At 47.7% G+C, this 19,598-nt stretch overlaps 2 protein-coding genes across 2 annotated transcripts in view; one reads left to right on the forward strand and one right to left on the reverse strand.

Moving 5' to 3' along the window:
- Positions 1-16,141, reverse strand: part of LOC111673851 — a 43,220-nt gene extending 27,079 nt beyond the window's left edge. Inside the window, exon 1 of the mRNA XM_023434957.1 lies at positions 16,020-16,141. Within this exon, the coding sequence (XP_023290725.1) occupies positions 16,020-16,141 (122 nt within the window). The remainder of the gene's footprint in view (positions 1-16,019) is intronic.
- Positions 16,142-16,515: 374 nt separating this feature from the next.
- LOC105702968 lies at positions 16,516-19,574 on the forward strand (the record flags this gene model as incomplete). Its single annotated transcript, XM_023434956.1, has 2 exons — positions 16,516-16,762; positions 18,595-19,574. Coding segments are annotated over exons 1-2 (1,227 nt in total), but the record flags the coding sequence as incomplete, so codon positions are not given.
- Between the last annotated feature and the right edge of the window lie 24 nt (positions 19,575-19,598).

Here is a 19,598-nt window from a genome sequence, read left to right on the forward strand (position 1 = left end):
TCCTGCTTCCCTGCTTCCTTCGAGCCCCCCCTCCGCCCGGGCGAATTATGTAAATGGAAACGAGAAAACGGAGTCGCTATCACGCACGCCGGCATTATGCGCGGTGTGTCTGCCCATGGTAACCGGTGAACCACGAGACCATCCAGGCCCTTACCATTCTCCCATCCGCCACCGCCGAATGATTTACTTGGATTCGCCACTGTTTGGCGAAACAAGCGCCGGTTTGCGTTCCGGCTTAACCCGGCCGCGACGCCAGCGGTTGCTGGATTGGGTTCCTTCTCGGCGGTTCGGAGTCGAGTCGTTACTTTCGCGCTGTTTCTCCGGATTATATCGCTGCCGGATCGGGGATTTTACGTTCGTTCCTACTAATTGAATCCAGTTTTTTCTCTTGAGCGCTTTAATAGGGCGGATGATGTGGCTGGTCGTTGAACTCGTGGGTTCGCGACGTCCATCAGACGCTGGACATATGACAGAGATGGTGACGTTAAGTGACCGGACAAAAGTCCAAGGATGAGGTGTATGACTCGTGGGCTGAGATATCCAAGTATCGTAAAGACAAGATTTTCTTATATCAGCTTCGCTTCAGATGTTTCTTGATCTCGCGTGGTTTATTCCACGATTATCGAGGGCCCCCGAATGATTCTTTCGTGGGGATGAGTACCGCACTTCATGATAAGAGCTGACCCGAAGTCAAACTCGACCAAGGTTAACGCTCTAGGTGAAACGAATTCGGACGATCGCGGAATACTTTACGCGACACGTGGAAGGAGATCGCTGTTAGACCCGGTTACGTACAAGGAAACGTCAGCGTAACAAATTCATTACTACGTCGACTCGAGCATGCCCCCCACCATTAGGGCCGGATGATGTCGAGAATTTTACATTTGCATTGCCGGCGACGAATACTCGAGCACCTCGCGTGTCGGTCGACTTTATGCCGAGCGTGTCCGTAGCAGATTACTCGTTACGTTCTGTCCCTAGGAGCAACATTCGAAAAGGGTAAGAAAGTAATTGCTATTCGCACATCACTAGGGGCCACTGTTGAGATGGTGCGTGGCGATTAAGAGACTCGACCCACACAGGCGCAGCGCTTGCCGTTCACTCTGGACCAGAGCCCAGGGTCTCCTGTCTCCTTTCCTGTCCCTTATTCACCATCTTCCATCCCTCGCTTCTTGCCCGCCATTCCCTGTCCCGGACCAGAGGACTCGATGGACTGCGACGCGTGAGTTCCTGGTAGCCTCGGGTTGCGTCGCCCACGGGGGCGACAAGCGACACGCGACACGTCCGCGGGAAGGTGGCGTGAAAAGTGGCCTGCCGAGCAACTTTTCCATCGGCATCACCGCGGCTTAGCAGGCCCGAGGAAAGGAAAAGACGAAGATGGCCAAGTCCCTCAAGGACGGCCAGCCATTCCCGCCACGTCAGCGAGCCGGTGGCGACGTCTCAATCGCGCCCGCGTAGAAAACGTAATTAGCGCGGGCGGGTACACCTGTACGGCCTGGACGGGACGTGAAGAAAAAAAAACGGAGACTTCTCCGCCACCCTGACCATACCTGAGCTCTCCGCGTTATGGCGCCTGCCTGAGCCATTCATCCCAGACGCGACGGACCCCTTCCTAAGGTGGTTCCGGCCATCCTTACGCTCCCGCGCCCCGGCAACCGGGTAGAACATTAATTTATCAGCGACTCCTGGGCGGTGCTTTTCACCGGCAAACCCGCTCACCCACGCCCCGTCATGAGCTACTAACGATTTTCTGGCTTAGGGTTATTGCCTGACTAATGACTCTTAAACGTAACGACGACTTAATCGTCCCCGAGTTCCGTGCTCGACCTGACCCCCTTAGGCTCTTGTCCGTTGTATGCTGGAACGGTCTTCGTTCGTGGTCATTCCTCCGCACTTATTGAATTATCCATTTGGACCGTAAGCATCTCAATACGTTTCACCTTAATTTCTCTTTCACCTTTCTTTGATTACTCCTACAAGGTGAAAGTAGTAGATTCGTCTGCATAGCAGGATTAGTGAGGTTGTTTGAGTTCTTAGCTCCTACTCTGGAACTGTCTCATGTAACATTGCTTATTATTCCCGAGTAATGTATTCAAATCATTGATTAGTTCAGCATTGATGCATCAGCTCTAGAATAGTTCTACCCTAACCAATTTGCCCTAAACGGAAGACTAATTCCCCAAGTTGGACTGGAGGTGTTAATCCAGAGGTGTGCTCGTGGGGGGACAAAAACACTTCGCGGGGTGAGCCCTCCAGGAGTATCAGCTCCTCGGGAACCCACTTCAAAGGAGACCGAATCGGGTTTAAAGAGGACAGCTTTACCCTCTCTTCCATTCCGCCCACCAGGATGGTCCATGTCGACGCTCACCGCGAGGTCCCTCCTGACTGTTTAGTCAAACGAACGGCGGTTGATTTACATTCCGGAACACGTGTGGTTCTCGCGGTTATGGTCCCGGGTGCTCGACCGTGGCTCGGAACCGGTAAGAACCGGGCAACCAAGCGACCGGGTAACCAGGGTTGGTACCACCCCTGCCGGAACGCCGCAAGATGAGTCGGTCCGATTACGGGACAATCATCCGGGACGTCGCGCATCCATTCCACCTTTCTCTCTCCCTCCCGTCCTCGCTGTTGTTTTCGAGCGTCTATCTCTACCTCCTCGACCATCTCTGCCTCCAGCCGTTCCTCGCTCGTCCTCCTCTCTCGTTCTCATCGGCGATGTCGCCGCTGCGCTTCGACGCCAGTTGGCAATGCCCACTAACAATCAGCCATCTCCGTCGCGCACTTAAGAATTTCCGATTTCGTAACGAGGGAGCGTACATACTACGAGGGCAAAAGGGAGGGGAAGGAGGAGGCAGAAAGAGGCGAACATGTTACCAGTGTTTTGCGATCTCGCCTGCGTTCGTTCTGTCGAGGGATTCCCTTCTTTGGTGGATATACGCAGGGAGAGTATCGGGGGTTCGGCGAAAAACCACACTACCAACCATTCGTGGTTACGACTCGCTGTGTGAGCTGCCTTAGGGGAATAAACCTGGATGCAAGTTTCCTAGACCTAACTCCACCAATCCGCTTCTTATTTCCTCCTCCGACTCAGAATGGTGACATGCAAAAATCCCTTCGCCCCCGAAGACTCGTCGTGAAGTCAGACCGCGGTATATTGTCAGAAATACTTGCCAAAGACGAGCAGTTTTTTGTTTCTCTAATTAATCTGAAACCGTTTACCCTCGAATCGTCAACAACGTGAAATATTTGAAAAATGAGGGAGCATCAAAAGGGTTCCATCACATCGTGCATTGCCCAAAGTAAACCCGAATAACTCGAGTCTCGACCGATGTGGAATTTCACGATCAACGGCGGAATTTTAAAAGAGAATCCCATGTATCCCGAATTAACCGATCATATACGGTGCCCATTAACGAATCAGGCATCTCCAACGAGCGCCATAGAATTCCAAACTTCTTAACGAGGAGGCCGTACCGCGAGCGCCCGAGTGCGAAGGACCGCAGCTTTTCTAGCAATGTTTGCGATCTGGCCTCCGTTCAGCCTGTCGAGGAATTCCCTTCTTCGGCGAATATACGCGGGGAGCGAGTATCAGGTTACCGGAAAACCATACCATGCGCCATTCGTAGTTACTCGTGGCGGACGGCTACGAGCAACTGCGGATTCTCGGTTAGGCGAGATGTTGGTTTCCTGTTCCTGTCTCCATCCGCGTCGCTTCCATTCTTCTCCTCGGGGAGGATTCTCGCGGGCTTGACGAATTCGAGGCCTGGCCAACCAGAGGGGGTCGATGGACGTTCCCCGAAAACGAGGGAGCCTCCTCCGCGAGGAAGTCACTTTGACGCTTCGGAAATGGCCATCCTTCTGCGGAGAGTGGTTACGTGCTGGAAGCGGTGGCAGACGGGATGGGGGCGAGATGGGACGATCGGGAGAGAGATGGCGAGCGATGCTCCGAGATGGCCAGCGACCGAGAAAGAGAGAGAGGGAAGGGGAGCGAAGCCAAATGGGGGAGCATGTTCTGGAGCGAGAGAGAGAGAAGGGACGAAGGGAGTGAGCGAGGGCAGAATGCCGGACTCTGCGGTGCGCGCCGGTCTATGGATCGCCGGTCGGTGCGCCTCCCTACCTAACGTGGCCCGTTGTGTGGCTAATGCTCGTTATCTCGACGTGTCGACTATCTAATGGTTCGCCGTAATGGCTGACCAACGATATATTGTCCATTTCTCGCAATGCACGCTAACTCTTCCTCCCAATCTATGCATTATTCCGACGGTTATTTTAGCCTGGCCGATTTGCATAGAGAAGTCGCAGAGAGAGAGGGAGAGAGAGAGAGAGAGAAACGGAGTGGAAGAGGAAGAGCCGAGGGTACGCGGGTGCACGTGTGAGGGAACGAAACGTACGAGGGAGAGAAAGAGAGGGAAATACTGAGAATGTATATGGAATGAGGGAACGAGGGGAGAGGGAGAGTCGACTGCCGGTACCTCTTTGACGGTGACGCCACTACTTACGACTTCTCTCGTCGGCAACGGCCGACGCTAACTTCTTCAGGAAGGGAGGAGAGAACGGGCTGGGGAAATCGAGAAAGGGAACGGGAGGAAAAAGTCACCCTACAATGCGAAATAAATATTAGAGGCCCAGCTGGAGGCTGCGCGGACGTTTCAATGCGACTTTGATGCGACGTTCCAGATTCGTCATGGAGACAGTGTCGATTTCGTAGTTAGATTTAACCGTCTTTTGCGCCCCTTGCGGAGCCCGTTTCTCCGGGGCACGGCGAGTCGAGAAACTGCGAGATGGGCCAAGAGGGTAGAAAAAGAGAGGCTGCAGCCGATCGGGATGCGCGGAAAAACGAGGACGAAGATTCTGCACTCGACGCGTGGAGTCACGCCCGTGAGTCCTTTCAGACCTTGACGTAGAACCTACTCTCGTAGTAAGGTTTATCTCTTCCTAAATACTCGGTCATTCCTCACTTTATTTACAACAATTTTCATGAAGAAAAGATACTTCCGAAGCTAACGATTCTTCCGACAGTGATGTCCATAGTGAAACGAAATACTCGGTAATTCCTCACTTTATTTACAACAATTTTCATGAAGAAAAGATACTTCCGAAGCTAACGATTCTTCCGTCAGTGATGTCCATGGTGGATTATCCAAAGATTCTAGCCAGAAATAAAATAGTGTACCCCATAGTGACCCAAGGAGGATCCCGACCATATAAGTTACGGAGGAATACTGCAGCCTGATCAGATTCTGGTGAGGTCCCTAAATCTAAATCGGTTCCTGACGAGGGCACTACCAATTTTATCGGGTCTCGATTAGGTATTATCATCAGAACCCAATCCCTACCTAAGTTTGGCATAATCTGGGCCTGATCGAGGCTTTATTACTATTATTTCTACTCTGGCGATGCCCTCTACCGTTAGTTCGCCGATTGTCGTGCGTCTGGGCAGGCCTAGCGTGCACTTTATTTCCAGATGCAACTGCGCCCGATGGGCACTGCGTGGGAACGGGGACGAAGCATCTCGGAAACCGCCGCTTCCGTGAACCATTAAGGAACCGTACCGTTTTTGGTCGATTCGATGATTTGGCTTTGCGACCTTACCCGGATTGCTCATTGGCTTCTCTGTAGTGGTATACAAATTTCGCGATCATTTCTTACGTGATCACGATATCAAATCGGTGCCTTAAGGACCATGTGTACATTGTAGAATCTTGAAGATGGATAAAAACGTGACGTCACCCGTTGATATTCCTGTCCAAAGACATGTTTGAGTATCCGTTCCCTTGCAACATTTTCCGCATTACTACCGTTTAACTTATTCGTTGCGTTTATTCTTAGTGGAGCAATCTTTCTCTCATTCGCTTATTTAATCTATTGGCGAATCTATTTTCGATCTCAGCGAATTTCTCAAGCCTTTTTCGCTTCAAACTTGACTGAACGTGTCTAGCCATTAGAACATTTAATTCCTTCAACAAATATTGAATTATAATCTGTTATCCTTTCCTCAAGGCAGCACCTGTGCTTTCTCATCACCTTAATCCTCCCTCTCCCGCGTTTCCTGGCTGTATAATGCCGAGCAAATATTTTCTGGCACTTGCATATAACCCTGCAGGTACAAATATCTGTAAAGCCGTTCGTCAATTATGTATAAAAGTCAGGAAGTAAGCTTTTCCGAAAACGTAACCTTCAAAATATTGAAAGGATCATTTTTGTTAATCGTACGGGTTGTCCTCATGAGCTCGCTTTCTTTCATATTCTCGAGTTGGCCATGTTACAGAGCATCATAAAGAAGTTGGATTACTTGTACTTGCAAGTCAAATTTAAATGTAAGTCTCCCGTAAATGTAATTCTAACGATATAATCTTATCCTTTTATAGGACATTTCCGTTTATGGTACCAAAGCTTATGGGGAAGATTTTTCCTTCTAACATGCCGAGTACATTCCCGGCTTCCTTAGTTTTCTTCAAGTCCTCCTCCCCCGTAAAGGCGGCATTACGTGGGAATGAGAACGTAGTGCCGCACGATCCGTTGTTCCTAGACCTGGCAAAAAGTTTGCGGGAGTTTAGGACCATCTTTCCTTTCAAGGGCCCTGGAGCCAATCATTTATATGAGGCGAGGACCCCGCTTCTCGATACACGGTCTTTTCATCCCTTTTCAAGGTTTCCTGTTACACGTTTTCTGCAGGCGCCTTCTTTGGAATTTCATTGTCCTCATCCTTCGCAAATACCTCGTCCACTTGGGTCATTGTAGTCCATTGCATGCAGATAATCTTTGTTCCTTCAGCACGTATTACAACTTGTAGTCGTACCTAGCTCGCCGATGGGCATTTTCAATCGCGGGACCAACGATTCTCCCATGGATTTCTATTTTGTCCTACCCTTCTACGTCGCATTCTGCTTATCCCACTATTTTTTTCTTTTTAAATTATCGTTTCAGTACCTATCCGGTACCCACTAATGTTTATCGTCCATAATCTTACGTCAAGGTGTGAAATATTCCATATCACAAAACTTTCGCGATTTAATCGCGACGTCTTTAGTCGCTGATTTGTTTAACACAGCCGAGTCAAATGCAGTCCTCGATTACAATGCCCTGCAAGGTGTAACTTCTACTTCACTATTTTTTTTTAAATTATTGTTTCAGTATCCATCCTGTACTCACTAATGTTTATCGTCCATAATCTTACGTCAAGGTGTAAAATATTCCATATCCCAAAACTTTTGCAATTTAATCGCGATGTTTCTGGTCCCTAATTTGTTTAACACGGCTGTCAAGTGCGGTTCTCAGTCGCAGTGCCCTGCAAGGTGCAACTTCCTACACGCAGTCCTGGAATTTGCACGGCACGTTTGGCTTTCAAAATACGTACACAACCTACGTATCTATTCACGGTCGGTCGACCGCGATCGGCCGTAGCAAATGGCCTGGCGATCGATTCGTGCGGAATGGCCCGTTTTGCGGAATCGACGGCAGGACGGAGAGAAGTCCACTCCTTAGGGAGAAGACTACTCCACGCCTGTTACCTCCACAGGACTCTCCGATACGTCTCGAATGTCTCCCTCGAAAAGCATTCCAAATTACCCGAGAGGATCTTCTTCAAGGAGATTTCCACCATTCCACCAACACCTCCGCGGTCAGTGCGAGAGTCGGCTTCCTTTCAAGCCACACAAACGTCGGTAGCCAATTTATAGTTACACTATGACTTTCCTTGTAATGTCAGATTCAATCCGTATAACATACTGCAAATAAAATAAAACTGTCGACTAATTGATCAGAAATTGACATCAAGAATCGAAAGATAATGCAAAAGTTACATTCGAAGCAGGCCTGAAAGAATTTAGTTTGTGATCGATGCCAAGGGTGGTTCTACTGAATAATTACTATGAGGATTTTGTGGAAATGTCTGAACGTTTCCATCTCGTCTAACATGTATCATTCGGCATGTAGCTGAAAACTATTGTTGCTTTAAACAGATCACAACGCAATTTTAACACGTGCAAGTAATGATTTAGCCACCGACTGTACTCCCTTTATTGCAGTGGGAATAGATATTTACAGGACGTTACACCCAAGATATTTCTTCATCCCGAAGAAGTTATCACCGTGATCCGGTTCGCTCGTTTCTAATGGCACTAGATTCTAACCAATTGATGCAACCACGGCGAGGAGCGCGTACCCCACTTTGTGTGAACGCCATCTTTTTTTTTCTCTCCCGATGATAGTTTTATTACATCCCCGTACCCCACAATCGGCGTCGTAATTCAGCCTCAATTAACGTCGAATCTCTGCACCGTGCACCTTTCGTTTTCAGCACGCCCAACATTTCATGGCTCCTCGAGTTACCTCCATGCATTAGATATCTGAAATTCGATATATGGTCTGCTTTACTGATTTAATACTCCCCGGCGAGCTGCAGAGCTCTCGGGGCTGTCAAAAATCCTGGTTTACAGCTGGCATGGCAGCAAGTCGAGGGAGCGGTGCATGTAACGATGCAGTGACGCGGTTCGCAGATGGAGCTCCTGCCGGAATATGCAAATATACCCGCCCTGGAGAACATGATTATATTTATCGTCGAAATCTGTGGGTCCTCTCAATACGCAAATACGAGGTCTGGGTGGCGCCTTCTCGAGGAGAGGCTGACCACGAAATTGCACCCGAAATTCCACTCGAATTGCCATCGATCCTGAATATCTTCGACTGCGGCGCAGCATAGCTGCAAAATTTGGCTGTCCCCCTTGAACGCGCCGCGACGTCGGCGTCCCTGGCTCGATCGCCGAAATTGGAATTTTCAAAGTGGATTTTCGCTCGAATGTCCTATGCATCCGCGGTCTTCTTCTCTAGTCGTTCCGTCGTTGCATTTCCATGTCGGGATATTGTTAAAAAGTCTCTTGCGAAAAATCACTCACGCGATTAGGGTTAATCTTTACGGACCAGGGATCCCCCAAATATTTGCTTTTTTAATACGTTTCTTAATTGTTTTTCTTTCGTAATATTCCGCTTTCTGGTAGTTGACTCTCATTTCAAATTTAATGTACGAACGTATTCTTCGGAGATTTTCGGAAATTTACATGCAGAACGATCTGAGTTTCATGTTTGGGGAACCTAAGTTACCTGACTTCGTGGTTTACGTTTATAGAAGGACATAATCGAATACGCGCGCTGATCCTGTGCCACTAACGTTTGTTTAACACATTCACTGCCAAGAAAATTTAAAGGCAGTCTTGGTAAATATATACGCTTACGATGAGATATCTCGTAGCTGGCAGTGAAAGGGTTAAATGGAGTTGAATTTAAATAATATTTTGCTATTAAATCTATATAATCAAATGAAAAAGGAAACATTTGATTAAGAAACGAAAATTTAGAGATAACGCTGAAATGACAATCATTTTTATTGAAATCGTAAAAATTAATCGTAGAATGTAATTAGGTCAAACTGAATTTTTCCTTTTAATTGACGTAATATATTTCATCTGAAACCGCGAGATGTTAAACGAATTTCTCCGGTTTGAGAAAACCTTTATTTTCCGGATACAATTAATAGTCAAGTAATTCATCTTTAACTAACCATTCATCAAGAGAATTGCATTGTATATGCCTTGTCTAAATTATTTAATAGGCAGCATTCCTTTCGGAAATACTTGTTCCAATCTTGAATTGTTAATTTTCTCTTCACTCGTGTAAGAATCGCGAGTACAAGGTGCACAATGCAGGTCGATCAATTAAGATAGTCGTGTTAACAAATAAAGCAAAGTTTGGACATTGCCGCACAAACCTCTGTACTAAAATGAGTCGATCAATGATCACGAATGTGAGCATTTGGCAACTATAACAGATCCGTAATTAACCTCGGTTAAATGAACCCCTGAACATTGGTCCTAACAGTGGGTAACCTCTTGATTAGGTACGTATTCCCGGCTCAAAGCAATTCACCGAAACTCAACGCAATTAAACCCTTCAATTCATTCGGTAGAGATTGACTTAGATCGACGGAAATTAATCGCGTCAAAGGAAATCCTAGTTGGAGAAAATCAGGCGGGATTAAATCGTTGCGAACGTGGCGAGCCGATTCCGCGGACGTACTTCGCTCCGTGTACCGGTCATTTCTAATAAAAATGGCATTGTTCCATCGAGGGAGGGACCGGCGCGGGAAATTTGAATAGCGGGCCCTCTCCCGCGAAAGGCCGAGCAACGATGAAATTTAGGAATTCCATCTGCGCGACTCTACCTTCAACATCGTGGTCTCTACTTAACACTACTCGATTTGGCACAAAGATCGCGTCCCCTTGGCGCTTTGCGCCAGAAAGCTCGGCGCTTCTCTCTCCTCTCTCTCTCTCTTTACGCGAAACGTGCTTATCCGGAGCGGGAGGGGTGGAAAAAGTTTTGAATGCATCCGGAGCTTCGCGTCCCAGCCCCCGGCTCTCTTTCGCGTTTCTCGCCACGGGCTGAGCCGCTGAATTGAAATCAGCATTCTCTCATTCATTTCTACGGCAATGGCAAAACGTTGCCATCCGAGCGCTGCAACAATGCGCGCGGCATGTCAGCCCTGGCCCGGCCGATTGTAAGCAATTAAAAAGTGCGCGGCATATAATTGAAATTGTAACGAGCCAGATTGAATGGCAAGCCGCGGTCCAGAAGAATGGCCGAGGCACGCGCACAAAAGGGCGCACCGGGCCGGAAGGAGGGTGGAAAAATTGAATTAAGCCGGTGGAACGTGGGGGACGGCGAACGTGGCCGGGCCAACTCGTCAGCCCTGGGACGAACGGATCGTGGTTAAGGTTTTCGTGACAATTATCTTCCCGAAAAGAAAAGAAAACGGCAAAAATGCTTTCGGGTAATGAGCTCGCTCTTCGGCCGGTTTGGTTTACCGAGCACCGGCACTCGCCGCCGGTCTACAATTACCTCGTCTCCCTGCGTGTAGAAGGTTATCTGAAACGCCGTCTCGCGACGTGGCGGGACGTGATGGAACGTCGCCGGGTGGAACCGACTTCTCCGAACCGAAAATGCGATGCGATGGGAAAGCTTCGGTCTCAACAGGCGATGAGCAAATGAATGATGGGTCAGATTAGATGGAAAATATTTCTTCCCGAATTGCTTAATTGACATGGTACTCTTTCCAAGAGCAAGACCAAAGCTCCCGTGGTTTTGGTTTTGGTCTCACATAGGTACTTGGACTTGCTCATTCGAGTCCTTGTTTTTGTCTTGCAATTATGGTCAGTTCTGGCTGAAAACCCAATCGCCGTGCCGATATCTTTCAACGTCAAAAATTAATAACTCCATTATTTATCTCGACACCTGGTAATTTTATATAACTAAGGTAAAAACAAGAGTTACCAATTAAAATTCCCGACGCAGGTAATGACAACCTCCACACTCCCGATTGAAGCTTTCGAAGTCTGAGCGTTAGAATGAGTTATGCTCTTAACATTCAACTTTACGCACCTCTACTCTTCGGAGAATGCTCGCAAAACAAACAAACCACCTTTTAATCGAGTCAATTCAAATACCCATTATCGTGATATCAAAAATTGTAGTAATCAAGAGGCAGAAGTCGCGTCGCGTGGTCATTCCGCCAATGTCCATCTCTTCTAGCCATTCCCCAGGACTTCGCGAGTTGCCCACGCAGACTTCGTGACTCCTACATCTTCTTTTTTTTCTTTTTCCCTCCTGTTTTTTTTCGCGGCGATGCAATGGATAGAGGCACAGGGGCGTTTATTACCGTTGTCCGTTTGTAAGATCCGCACGCGCATTGGCGATAATCAAAGGAAGTGGCTTCGAGGGGCGAATGGGCACGTATCGGAGTCTAAGAGATCGGAATAGAGGCGAGGAGATGCGCCTTCCCATACCCGTCGACTCGTTGAATATAATTACGCCGCTGTCACGCTTCGCAGACCTCTATATATCACTATCGACGGCAAAATATGGTGCTATCGTGGAACCACGGTGCCACCGCCTATTGGCCGATTGCTCCGGAAATGGTCGAAGTAGGAGAAATATTGCTACGCCATCCGAGTGAAGCGAAAGTTTCAACATTGCTTATTCCTGTCTTAAAGTGATGCGAAACTAGCATCCGAGGGGTTAGTCGTTTATGAAACGTTTCTCCAAACTGGGTGTACCGAGTAGTTTGAAATTCCATCACGTGGATATGGAAGACTTCAAGGAAGGCATCACCCATGAAATTTCATTCTTGATAAAATATTAAAAACCCATGATTATACAAAAATTAAAGTAAATTGAGATTTCATGCCTGACGGATCCTCCCTTACGGCCTTCCCGTTCACGTGGTATCGTTTCAAACCAATTTTTTCACGTTTCGGTATATCCAGTTTGAAGAAAATGTTATAAATAATTTGGCTCCTCGGAGGTTACTTTCACGTGACCTTAATAAATATGGAGAATAATTCCGATCTCGAAAATCTGGTTAAAGGTGGTACCATGTCAATTAAGCGATTCAGGAAGAAATATTTTCCATCTAATCTGACCCGTCAGGCTAAACTGTGCAGATAAGGACTAGGTGAGAGTTTCGCACCTATATCGCGCTTATAGGGCTTATCATTTATGCCTTTATGTATGTATTTGGCGCGGAACGCTGCCGAGTTTCTTGTCCGGCCTGTTCTTGCCGAGCCCAGGGTAGGGCCTCGAATATTTCAGGTGCCAATTAATCCGGGAAATCTCCATCTTCGGGATCGCGAGTTTACGTTGCTCCTTTTCTCGAGTGCCAAAATTCCTTATTGATTGGATCGGCGATTATACGGTACGCACTCTGCGAGGAGCGGAGGTGAGTTAATGGACCGGTGGCCGCAGATGCGCCCTTAATCTCCGGATCCACTCACGAATTCACCCCTCGTGCCTCCCTTTCTCCCTGTTCGTGACATACACGTAGAGGGCCAAATGCGTGATCGCTTTAGCGAATACAGTAAACACCATCGTCGGGTACTCCAACGTTGCATACCAGATTTTTAAAAATCTCGTAATACCTCGATGTTCCAATGCTTCCATAAGCTCAAAAGAAAAACCCCTAAGGATTGTATCGTTCTACTCTTTTTTCTTTTCTACCGTGCATTCGTGGACATTTCTCACGTTGTCGACGTTCGTATTTATATTAACAGCTATGTCGAATTATATTGGGTAATGCACTAAATGGCATACTCCACCTATCGCTTTCGTACAATAATTATAAAGAAATCGAAGTAAAACTCTAGAAATCCTTTGGATTCATGCTTTCTGGGGCCCTAATTGCCTGCAGAGGGACCCCCTGCGCCATCTGTGATTTCCAGGTCAATTAAAATTTCACTCCGAGTTCTCGTATTTCCATCGTTTTAACACAGAACCGCATAAAACACTTTTTTTGCCTTTATCCCGTTCAAATGCAAGTTTATCAATTACCAGAGTGTTCTAAATTGTCGTAAAATTGTCCTGACCCTTTCGTTTCTCATATCAGAGCCTTCTATATTTGTATATCGATCGAAATATGAGAGCTCGACACAATTTCAATTCTGGTCTGGGCTAAGTTAAAAAATGTGTTCCAAAAGTCCAAATTTTAAATGTGTCAAGATAATTCTTACAAGGAAGGTACCTGAGGTGTCCCTCTCCGATTTTGTTCATTTTTAAATATGTTATAGAGGACTAAAATCTAAGGGGCCCGTGTTTCTTTTTATCGGCGGATAAACACTTTTAGGGGGTGAAATCAGGCTTCAAAGTTGGCCGTGCAAGGGGGTGAGTTGGCTGTTTCATATAGAAGCACTCGACCGATTTTCATGAAACAGCCGTCAAAATGTAGGGGATGAAGAATTATGAAACATACATTTGGAATTTTTCGAAAAAATTCATTTTTAAGGGGTGAGCCACCCTTTTCAATACTTCTTTTACCTCTTACACGAGCAGTAATTACTCTATTCAAATGAAACTTGGTTAATTTATAGACCAGAACAATACAAAAAAGTTTCATTTGGATAGAACAATTACTGCTCGCGTAAGAGGTAAAAGAATTATTCAAAGGGGTCTATCACCCCTTAAAAATGAATTTTTTTTCAACAAATTCCAAACGCATGTTTCATAATTCTTCATTCCCTACATTTGGACGGCTGTTTCATGAAAATCGGTCGAGTACTTCTATATGAAACAGCCAACTCACCCCCTTGCACGGCCAACCTTGAAGCCTGATTTCAGCCCCTAAAAGTGTTTATCCGCCGATAAAAAAAAAAACACGGGTCCCTTAAATTTTATTCCTCTATAACATATTTAAAAATGAACAAAATCGGAGGGGGGCGCCTCAGGTACCTTCCTTGTTAGACAATCACGAGTCATGTGTCAAAGTTTCGGACAGTTTGGTCCAATACCCTTAAAGAAAAGTGTTGTATTCGAATTGACTTATTTGAAGGGGGTTTCACTTCACCTTAATAGTGCGAGATTTTGTCTCGTCCAGGTCAGCACGCTTGTGCAATATGTATTCCGTGTTAACGGGGCTATCTCGTGCCTCGGACAGTAGAATGTCCGTTCTGCTCCGGAGCAGTCTCTTTCTCCGTTAGTCACGACATCTCTGTTAACTCGCGTTACCGTTCCCCTCTTCTCTTTCAGGTAAGTCGCGGGAGATACGCGTACGCGAAAAAGGGATTTCGCGGCGCCGTAGAGTCGTGCCGCGTTACGACGTAAGCTCCGAATGTCAGCTCATCTGTCGCTTCTGCGTAGTAAAGCCCGAGTACGATGCGTTGTCACGTCAAATACGACACTATTATTTCCCGCTCTCCGGCGACGAGCCGTGCCGTCTCCTCCGCGAAAGCCCCGAGAGAGAAGAGCCAGAGATGAGGGAAGAAGTATCGGAGACGCGAGAGTGCGCTTCCTCGGGGAGGTTTTTCCGCTTTTGATTTCAGTTCGGTATTGGAGGGATTTTGTGCCGTACTCCACTTAGGAAAAGGCTTATTTTGCAAGAATTACTCCATCACGGATAAGGGAATTACTTGGGGGATAAATTTCCCGAGCAAGCCTTCAAACGTTTAAAGACCGAACTTTGTACGAGAACCTTTTCCCCACCTTGTGCATATACAGTGATGATTACAGGTAATATTTTTATAAGATCTGTATACAGGGTGGGGAAAAAATTCCCGTACAAAGAATGATCTTGAAACGTTTCAATGATTGTATGGGACATTTTTCTCCACCCTGTATCATCTGCTTTGCTCTATTTTTCGGAGACTCGAAACAAAAGGTAGATGAAAAGTTTACGCAAATCGTGTCAACGCTACGAAACAAAGATGAATGTAATTAGTAACTAATCCACGTTGGTCCTGTGCGACTGGAGTCCGTACAAACGAAACCAAGCGGAAATAGTATTTGGTTATTAAATGTCCATAATCAAATGAGAAAAGAAATGTGTTAAGAAACCGAAACATAGAGGTAACGCTGAAGTGAAATCTGTTTATCCTGAATATTTATAAACAAATGATGATGCATAATGAAGTAATACGATATAACTCTACATAAAATTAAAATGCCCGAAGATAGGGATTAAAAACTGTATCCCTGAATTTATAGTAGGAGATCTTGGTGACTCCACTTCGTCTTTTACGTATCAAATATTGGTTCCCTCCTGTTCAGATCAATAGGTGAAAACCAATGATCTATTAACAAATCAAATCGAGTCACAGAACGGTCCAGCCGAACCGTCGGACACCCTGGCGCCTGCCCGTCCGGTGAGGGTAAGAGGCGACCCTCGAACCCCCGGGGCAGGGCATTCTTTCCCAGCGGTCTGGGTGTTCCTCTCTTTCGACTCCGCTTCTGTTTTCTGTCAACTCCGCACATGTCTCGCGTTATACCGAGACTCTCGTCCTTTTCTTCTTGTCTCGTAAATTTACCTCTTGAACTCATTTGTGAAGTCTTAAACTCCAAAACATCGAATCGTACCATCGAGTACTTCTCTGTCACCGCGGTCCTTTAGCCCTTGAAATTGTTTCTTTCCAAAAACTCCTCGTCCTGTAGCCCACTTTGCCTTCCCCACCTACGACTCAAAAGTGCATAACTTTTCCCCTTCTCACTATCCTGCAGCCAATCCTCGCTCCCTGTAAATGCATCCAAAAATTTGTCTTGACCTATCCTCGACGAAGTTCCTAAAAATCTCCTCCCACGATTCCAGCATCCTGAAGCTCCTCTGTACCATTTTCCTCCGAGGAAGATCAGAATTTTCTCACGCTTCAAACTACGAACATTTCCGCGAGAACAAATACGTTTCTCACCGCTCCACCGCGCATTACAAACGTGGTCAATCCTTGTTAACGTACAAGGGATTATACCGTTTCGGTTTTAGTCTAGATTTGATTGTTATCCTCTGTTATACATTTCGGTTGTTAATAAATTATTGTCTGTGTAAAATCAGTTCGCACCCGGCACCTCGCTCTCCTTCGTTGGCTTTCGCGTTCGTACGAACATTGCCGACATTTTTATTTGGTCCTTCGAGCCGGATCCGCGAAGTGGTGAACCTTGGACATTGACCCTTAACAATCGACTGTGACTGAGTGGTGAACAATCTACATCATGGCCGAGGAACAGCAACAGTCCTCATCCATTAAGCCTACAATGCAGCGACTCCTCACCAAGCAGGACGATCTGGCTGCGTTTCTGGACACCTGCACGAAAAACATCGAATCGACGAGAAGTCCAGCCGCCAGCTACCTGCACTCTCAGATCGAAGAACTCAACGCAACGTGGAACAACTTCAAAATCAACCATGCCAAGGTACTGGAAGACCCACATGCGGCGTCCCTCGCGTATGTGAAGGAAGGTCGGCGCGATCAATTTCACGCGAAATACTCCACCGTATAAACACCGTGTACAGTCTCCTTGATTCTCGTGGTCAAGCTCCGCGATCGACAACTCCGCTGTCAGTAACCGCGCCGTCTGTTCATCTCCCGCGTATGAATTTGCCCAAGTTCAATGGAAGTTACGCGGATTGGGAGTCTTTCCGGGATACATTTCAATCGGTCATTCATGAAAACGCGACATTATCAAACGTCCAGCGTCTTCATTATTTACGCACCTGTCTTGAAGGAGACGCTCTCGCCCTTCTTCAAGGAATTCCTATGACCGACAACGAGTATGACGGTGCCTGGAATGCTCTTCGCGACCGATACGAGAACAAGCGCGTTTTATTGTCCAACCATCTCGACGCCCTGGTAAACTTGCCGCTCGTGAAACGCGAATGTGCCTCCGATTTGAGGAAGCTCCGCGACGGCACCATGAAAATATTAAGATCAGTCGATAATCTTAATCGAAGAGAAATGTTGGGCAATGATCTGTGCGTGTATCTCACGGTGAAAAAGTTTGATTCCCAGTTACGCAAGGACTGGGAAAAATCCCTCGGAAATAGCTCCGATCCTCCGCTCCTCGCCGATTTAGTCCAATTCATGGACGTTAACGTCCGCGCGCTCGAGTCGTCATCATCGACGCCGAGTCTCACAAACCCGCTCCAAACTCGCGGCCCTGGGAATGTAAAACCGCGGCCCTCCGCGGCAAGGACGCACCACGCGGCCGCGAGTAAATTTCGCTCTTGTCCTTCTTGTCAAGGAACTCATTATCTCGGGCAGTGCCCCGATTTTCAAGGTCGATCACCGCATCAGCGATACGAATTAGCCACGCAGTTGAATCTGTGCATAAATTGCCTTTCTAATGGCCATAACCTGAAGGCGTGCAAATCGGAGCGCCGTTGCTCCACCTGCAATCGACAACATCACTCGATGCTGCATTTCCATGCTCGAGAGCAAGCCACCCCATCGAATGACGCCATAAAATCCGGACAATCTTCGTCTGGAAGGGCCGAAACTTCCGATTCATCTACGTCTATTAAATCGCACCTTGCCGAAAAATGCGTCGGAAGCAAGGGCATGCTTCTTGCCACCGCTATTGCGATTCTGCGAGCCCCCTCTGGAAGGCGACTCCGCGTCCGAGCCTTACTTGATCAAGGCTCCGAGGCGACCTTTTTATCAGAATCAGCAGCTCAATTCCTTAAGCTGCCGCGTGCCCGAATTAATGTCCCGATCGTAGGACTCGGCGCGGCCCCGGCCGGAATCGCCCGATCTCGAGTTCGCGTGAGCCTCGAGTCCTTATACCGGCCGGACTTCTCCTTAAATTTGGAAGCTCTGGTACTGCCCAAATTAACCAGCGCAGTCTCGCCTATGCACTTCCAATCCGCGACTTGGGGACATTTAGCTAACTTGACCCTCGCGGACGCACACCAATCGTCGACCACACGAGTCGACTTGATTATCGGCGCCGATGCTTACGGCGAATTACTTCTGGACGGAGTCCGACGCGGACAGCCAGGCTCTCCCGTCGCGCAACACACCTACTTAGGGTGGATTCTCTCAGGTCGCATAAGTTCCGATCCTTCCTCTCACGAAACGTCCGAGGACACCACCGCTAGGGTCTCCTTACACTTGCGCGAGTCAAACACGAACGACTTAATTCGGCGTTTTTGGGAAATCGAGGAAATTCCGCACGCTCACATCCCAACCGAGGAGGAAGAGAAATGCGAGCAACACTTCCAACAAACTCACCAACGAGATACCTGCGGTCGCTACATTGTAAGACTCCCGATTAAAAACTCGCCGGTTCCAGATCTGCGTTCGTCGGAAGGCATCGCCACAAAACAGTGGCTCTCATCGGAGCGGCGTCTCAATCGGTCTCAGAAAACCGCTGCAGAATACACCAAGTTTCTGCAGGAATACCTGACGCTCAACCACATGGAGTCAGTACCAGCACGCGAATCCAGCCAAGCTGCGAACGCGTATTATTTACCGCATCACGCTGTCATCCGCGACGCAAGCCTGACGACAAAACTTCGTGTCGTCTTCAACGCTTCCCAAAAGACAAATTCCGGACGCTCGCTTAACGATTGCTTGCTTACAGGCGGCAAGCTGCAAAGGGACCTACCAGCAATTGTAATGAACTGGAGAAATCAGCAATTTGCCTTCACAGCTGACATTGAAAAAATGTATCGGCAGATTCGTGTCCATCCGGAAGACACCGATCTGCAGAGAATCGTGTGGCGATCAACCCCGCAACATCCTCTGACATCATATCGGCTGCTCACAGTCACCTACGGAACAGCTTGCGCGCCTTACCTGGCCATACGGGTGCTACATCAGCTGGCCTCCGATGAGCAAGCCAACTTCCCGCAGGGCGCAGCCGCCCTGCTAAATCACTTCTACGTGGACGACGTACTGTCGGGAGCTGATAGTCTCGAGTCCGCAAGAGCGATTCAACAGCAACTGATCGCCATCTTGAAATCTGGGGGATTTCACCTCCGAAAATGGGTGTCCAATCACCCAGCTCTTCTCGAACAGGTTCCGGTGGAAGAAAGATTGCAGACCTCGCTTCGCTCGCTGCAGCCAGATCAAGAAATTCGCACTCTCGGAATCGGATGGAACCCTGTTAACGATACTTTCCAGTTCCAGATCACTCAAAATCCGATCGACGAACACCCTACGAAGCGGACGATCCTGTCAGCCATTGCCCGACTCTTCGACCCGCTTGGGTGGCTGGCACCGGTCATCATCAAGGCCAAGATTCTACTTCAGAGGCTGTGGCTAGCACAAGTTGACTGGGATCAACATCTTCCC

The sequence above is a fragment of the Orussus abietinus genome, unplaced genomic scaffold (assembly GCF_000612105.2).
Source record: "Orussus abietinus isolate OABI.00-Male unplaced genomic scaffold, Oabi_2.0 scaffold97, whole genome shotgun sequence".
Lineage (NCBI taxonomy): Eukaryota > Metazoa > Arthropoda > Insecta > Hymenoptera > Orussidae > Orussus > Orussus abietinus.